Consider the following 6,706-nt stretch of genomic DNA (forward strand, 5'->3'; position numbering starts at 1 on the left):
TGCGGCTAAAACATCCAATCAGAGAGCTTAAACCATAGCTGAGGATCTTGGGTAATCGCTCGAAATGCCTACGTCTGTTTCCGGTTATTTTCATTTTGAAATTCAGTTCCTGACGGACGCCAAAAAAGCCCGAGATTATGGAATTAAACCAATAAATAAAAGCAAGGATAATTGTGTGTTATTGGTGAGTAAATTGGTGGTTATTGGTGAGTAAATGTAAATGTGACCCCCATGCAACTGTCGACTTCATGACTGGAATTAACTCCACCTGCACACTTGACCCAATGCCCTCCAAATTTGTTAAAGAGAGCCTCCCTGCCATCTCCCAACTCATCGCCACCATCATTAACTCCCCCTTAAAACTCGATCAGTTCCCCCCTCTCTCAAACTGGCTGCTGTCACACCCATTCTCAAAAGACCTGGACTCACACCTGACATGTCCAACTTCCGGCCCATCTCAAATCTCCCCTTTCTGTCAAAAATACTTGAACGTGTCGTTGCCTCACAACTTAAAGCCCACCTCAGCTCCAATGATCTCTTTGAGCCATTTCAATCCGGTTTCTGATCAAAACACAGCACCGAAACAGCTCTTCTCAAAATCACAAACGACCTCCTCCTCTCCTCTGACTCCGGCAACCTTAACATCCTCATCCTCCTCGACCTCACCGCAGCATTCGACACCATCAACCACGCCATCCTGCTGTCCCTCCTCGAATCATCACTCAACATCACCGACACTGCACTCTCCTGGCTGAAATCCTACCTCACCGACAGACATCAGTTTATCAACATCAACAACTGCACCTCCTCCACTGCTCCTCTGTCCCAAGGTGTCCCCCAGGGTTCGGTGCTTGGCCCCCTCCTCTTCATCCTCTACATGCTCCCCCTTGGCAAAATAATTTGTCGCCACAACCTTCAATTTCACTGCTATGCCGATGACATCCAACTTTATATCTCAACAAAAACCATCACCCCCACAACACACTCCACTCTCACCAACTGTCTCTCAGAAATAAAAGCATGGATGCAAACAAACTATCTCCAACTGAACAGTGCCAAATCAGACATCATCATCATCGGCCCCCCATCCCATATCAAAGACATCCAAAATGTCAACTTCACCATTGACAGCCACACTCTATCTGCCCCCCACACATTCGCAACCTCGGAGTCATCTTCGACAGTCAGCTCAAATTCAACCACCACATAAATCACATCACCAGGACCGCCTTTTTCCACCTCAAAAACATTGCCCGTCTCCGCCCATCACTCTCCTCCTCTGCTGCTGAAACCCTGATTCATGCATTCATCACTTCACGACTCGACTACTGCAATAGCATCCTCTACGACATACCATCCAACCTAATTAATAAACTCCAACATATCCAGAACTCTGCTGCCCGCCTCCTCACCCACACCCGCTCCCGAGACCACATCACTCCCGTCCTCCAGAACCTCCACTGGCTCCCCGTCCGTCAAAGAATCAACTTCAAAGTCCTCCTCATTACTCACAAAGCCCTCAACAATCAGGCCCCCCCCTACCTCACAGACCACTGACCTCACCACCTTCAAAAAACTCACAAAAACTCACCTCTTCAATCTGGCTTTTAATGTGTGATTGTTTTTGTATTATTTGACTTTAACTATATATGTATTTGTTGTTCCTTCCTTTTCCCTTCACTATATCTGTAAAGCATCTTTGAGCACCTGTAAAAGCGCTAACAAATTAAATCTATTATTATTTATTATTAAATAACAGTGTGTTATTTTGAAAAGAATAACAAATTAGAAGGAAAAAAAGATTTAAAAAAATACAGATTTCAGTATCCTGAGGCTCTGAGCCCCATTTATTTTCCTCACAGACGGCAACACTAAAGGTCTAAAATAAAGACCTAAATGAATATTTGGGATGTTCTTGCCTTTAGATTCTCCCAATAAGTCCAAGTACAGAGGGTGACTTTGCTGTGAAAAATTACTTTAGGAATGTATACACATTCATGAAGTAATCTTCGTCATAACTAGCAAACTAAACATCATGTACATCTACTGCACAAATAATCAGAAATAACAACTCATATTAATCGCAGAAAATGACATCAAAACGCATTTTAATGGCCAAATGAACCTTAAAATAGGCATTTTCCACCGAGAATAACACGAAGGTCGGCCATTGTTGTTGATCACGTGGTCTATGAAGGTCTATGGGACGCCCTGTCCGTAGAAGCCTGACGGTCAAGGGGTCCGCTGTCCGCAATGAAGGTCTATGGGACGCCCTGCCCGTAGAAGCCTGACTTCCAAGGGGTACCCTGTACGTAATAGAGTGACGGGCCCTGACCGTCCGTCAATATGTGACGGGATGGGAGTGAGAATGTTTTAGTGTGTGTGTGTGTGTGTGTGTGTGTGTGTGTGTGTGTGTGTGTGTGTGTGTGTGTGTGTGTGTGTGTGAGAGAGAGCTACCTTGTTGTCCCTGTTTATATCTGACGGGACCAATCCTGAGATCTGACTGGAGATGGTGGCTGCGATCAGCTGTTTACACCACTCTACGTGAGAACCTGTTGGACTGAAGGAAGACAGAGTTTATAACATATTCACAAAAACTAAAAAAAAATCTAAATCCCTCCCTTTTGTGGTATAATGCTGTTCTGAAACATGCTGGGTGTGTTGAGTTGAGTTGGCTTAAATGAAACGGATAAAATTAAACAAACCCAATGTTAAACAGTGTGAAACAGTGTGTGTGTTAAATCAGAGGAAGTGAGAGCAACATAGTGGTGTTTATAACATGTACTGAAGCATTGAATTTACCATGTGAACAACCAAAAGATAGTTTCTGCCCCATGTAATTATTTAATTATTATATAATATAATTGATTGCATCCATATTGTGACAAGTTCTGGACAGTCCAAAGAGACTTGTAAGTAGTCTTGTTATAATGGGATATGTTAAATGACTGCCTATTATGTTAAGATTCAGGTTAGAGAGAAAAACAAATTCCAATTCTGACAAAATACAGTTTTGTTCTGATGAATTTAGCAGACTTCTTTGTTATGTTGGCTGTAAAATGATGCTAGTATATTTGTTTACACCCAGTATTTTGAATATGTTAATACAACAGCCAGCTGCAAGAACAGTTTCTAATTTTAATTTAGCATTATGAAGTTTCACCATCACAGGAAAAAGTTGTAAGTATTTTTTATTTTACTGTAACAAGAACATTGACATTTCATAACATTAAGACTTTTTTTTCATGTCATAATGAAACGTTTTTTCTACATATAAAAGGCAACCAGTGGTTTCACGTTGAGGCCCTGTTTTGCAAAAGTTACCATTCTTCTGATAATGTATGATGAAGAATGATGAAGTAAGCAAGTACAATTTAAAGAGAGGGAGGTGTCAATCAAACACATGTCATACACACCTCCACTCCAAGGGCCTAATTAGTCTGAGAAGCGAAAACACCTGTGTAGGTGGACCATGGGTGTGCAAGGGGGCATTTATACATCACATTGCATTTTATATTAAGCTAAAAAAGTGTATATTATAGTTGATAATTACTAAATATTACACAAATACAATTTCACAAAAAATGTAGTGATGTGTTTAGGAACAAATTAAAAAGAAGAGAAACCAGCAGGGATATTTGATTTTTCCTTAACACAGAAAACACCCCATGCCTACCGTTTTATTTATATATTAAACATTTTTATTTCTGATAAATATTAAGATAAATATATTATCTATTTATTTTTTCTTCGTTTTTTGTTTAGTTTATTTACTTATTCATTGTACGTTGGTTTGTTATTTTTGGGTAACTAAAAAAGACTGAATTGAATGCTATACAAATACTATGTGTGTTTTGTTTTGTTATAGTTAATAGTTTGGACCTTTACTGTCACTGCATCAATAAACATATTAGCAATCGCATCGCAGACAGTAACGTTTTGGCGGTAGCTACTAACTATACAGTAAGCTAGCCTGTTACTAAGCTAACGCTAGCCGTTAGCTGTCTGTTAACCCACTGTACACAATATCACTGTTTTCCAACATGTCAGGCTGTCGCATCCTGTTGTTGTTTATTAGTATGAACATATAGATTCACTCGCTATTAGCTACTCTATAATAGCTACTGTGACAGTAACCGTCACTTACAACTCCGGTCATAAATATAGTAAATGAATATGCAGTAGCCTTGGCTTATTGGGAAACAGTTGTAGAAGCGGTTTAACATCTGCACTGTATCCAACCCGAATTAAAGATACGACCCTGTGATAAAGGAAATATCGCGACATTTTACGGAGAATTACATATTTAAGGAAGAGCAAGAAAACAGTAAATGCACTACGTGTAAACTATTATATCAGGTCTGTTGCTCACCTCTCCGGGGTTTCACCGGTGTTTGGTCCTGAGCTCGGCAAGCCCCAGGGCTTTCTGTTCGGCCCTGCTGCTTCCGCCGCCCCGGCAGCTCCGGCCTGTTTCTCCATCTGTTTACTGTCCCGGAGGTCGCTAGGGGCGGAGGCGGATGGTTTCCCCTGATATGAGGAGGATGCGGATGAAATTAAACCTCGGTGTGATTCCAATGTCCGCCCTCCGCCGGTTAGTTCTGTCAGGGGACAGGCTCTGTGAGGTGATTGTGAATGCTTCCTGTTATTTGGTTATTTGTGCTTCCTGCCAGACTGCCTCTACCTCGCGCATCTCTTCCTCGCGCTGTAGCTCCGCCCACTTACAACAGAGATGCGAGGATGAGGAGGAAACATCAGCTGGGTCAGGCACAGGGGGGAACATATTCAGATTCTTTACTTGAGTAAAAGTACTAATACTCAAGGTTGGGAGGGTCACTTAAATAATGTAATCCGTTACAATAAATAGTTACATGTAAAACAAAAAAAATTAGTAACCTAGTCGGAGTATCAAAATATAAAAAGTAATGTAACCTGATTACTTTCCGTTACATTTAGATTTGTTATGTTATTGCAATCGAATACAGTTACCTTTTTTTTTTTTTTATTGTATCCTGATTACGTAATCTCATTAAATTTACTCCATTACCCCCCAAGCCTGCTAATACACTGTACAAATCAATTTTAAGTAAAAGCACTGCATCGAGAATCGTAGTTAAGTAAAAGTATTTAAGTATGATAAGGAAAACGTTCTTAAAGTATTAAGAGTGAAAGTACTATTTTTAAAGATGAAACGCAAAAGCAGCAAATAGTGACATTTAAGAAATTGGGAAATATTTTTGAAAACAAATCTTAATTCCAATACATTATCTGTTAACCCACTCAGGATTTTAGTTACGTAAATATAATGTTGAATGGTAATCTATATCAAAAAATCATATATTAAAAGGTTTTTCCCAAAATCTGAATTCATAAAGTAATGTAGTTGAGTGCAAGTATAAGGTATAGAATGAAAATACTTAAAAGAAGAAAAGTACCTCAAATGTGTACTTTAGTACAGTACTTGAGTAAATGTATTTAGTTACATTTCACCAAAGGTCATGCCATCGTTTATTCGACAAGCTTTAGGAAGTTATACATGTTCAGGTCGTTTGGTTATCCTGTCTGAGCACGCTTCATATAATAGCTTATAATAGTTTGTGCAGCTATAGTAGCCCACACTTTGATCACTTCCTTTAAGAACATGTCATGTGAAAACATAAAACTACATATAACCTATAAAGAGGAATAAGGTAGTACCTAGTGGTCTATACCATCATTACATTTAAGGAAATGTTAAAAGGGGCCATAAATACATTACTACCAACCACTAAATGAATTTGCTGCCATTAGCCCCCATTCTTCAGATTTCAGGTTTTCCACCAGAGGCCTGTTCTACGAAGCCGGTTCAACCTAACCTGGATATGTTTGAGTTACGCGGTTTACCTAATCCAAAACAAACGCACTCTCGCTAAACTGTTCTACGACGCTGGTTATCAACTCGTTAACTCAAGCCAGCTTTGCCCTATCCAGTTAGGTCTGCGTTCACATGAAAGTGGTGGTATTTGGAGCATTCGACCAATCACAAACATGGAAGCGTACTGATAGCGCAGCGCGTCATACTTCCTGAATGAAAAGTCAACTATAACTAGAAAATGCATTTCCTGCAGAAAATGATCTCGCTAAGCGAAAATCCGGCTTCGTAGTACAGGCCTCTGATGTTGCTGAATTATCTCCCATTTAGATACAATAAATATAACTGGCTTTTCCTTCCTGAAATGTAGACATTTAAAACACAAGAAAAGGTGCAACACTTAAACTTAAATTACAACTTTGAGAGGATTTGGAAATAAAGCAAGCAATCAAATTCACTTTCCTGTGAAAATATACACAAATAAAAAGAGAAGAAAGTGGATGATCCATATCCATGTTGCATGCTGGGAGGGTTCCCAACACACCTACCTAATGTACTAAAAGCATCACATAATTAGCACTCTGCCATATTGATGCTGATCAGGGTTTTAATTCTATTAATTTCCAAAGTAAGAGGTGCATACAGTTTTCAGAATCTTCAGTCAAAATGGATTGATGCAGTAAGCAAGGACCACCTTGAAAAGCAAGACACATGCATTTCCAAACATTTGGACAACCTATGTTGCAAATGTATTATCTTTTCGATTTACACACGGCATCTATTGCACGTCTGTCCGTCCTGGGAGAGGGATCCCTCCTCTGTTGCTCTCCCTGAGGTTTCTCCCATGTTCCCTTTAAG

The 6,706-nt window shown here is 39.8% G+C and overlaps 1 protein-coding gene across 11 annotated transcripts in view; it reads right to left on the bottom strand.

Annotated features, from left to right (window-relative positions):
- mtmr1a (myotubularin related protein 1a) overlaps nt 1–4,709 on the bottom strand; it is a 32,415-nt gene extending 27,706 nt beyond the window's left edge. For 7 of the 11 annotated variants that reach the window (XM_034231947.1, XM_034231946.1, XM_034231945.1 and 4 more), the window contains exons 1-2: nt 4,373–4,708; nt 2,458–2,560 (exon numbers count right to left, since the gene is read on the bottom strand). In XM_034231947.1, coding sequence (XP_034087838.1) covers nt 2,458–2,560; nt 4,373–4,479 — 210 coding nt within the window. In that variant the 5' untranslated portion in view covers nt 4,480–4,708. Of the gene's footprint in view, nt 1–2,457; nt 2,561–4,372 lie in introns of all 11 variants that reach the window. The other 4 variants (XM_034231941.1, XM_034231940.1, XM_034231939.1 and 1 more) reach the window with 2 other exon arrangements.
- Nucleotides 4,710–6,706: the final 1,997 nt, after the last annotated feature.

Source organism: Gymnodraco acuticeps, unplaced genomic scaffold (genome assembly GCF_902827175.1).
Source record: "Gymnodraco acuticeps unplaced genomic scaffold, fGymAcu1.1, whole genome shotgun sequence".
NCBI lineage: Eukaryota > Metazoa > Chordata > Actinopteri > Perciformes > Bathydraconidae > Gymnodraco > Gymnodraco acuticeps.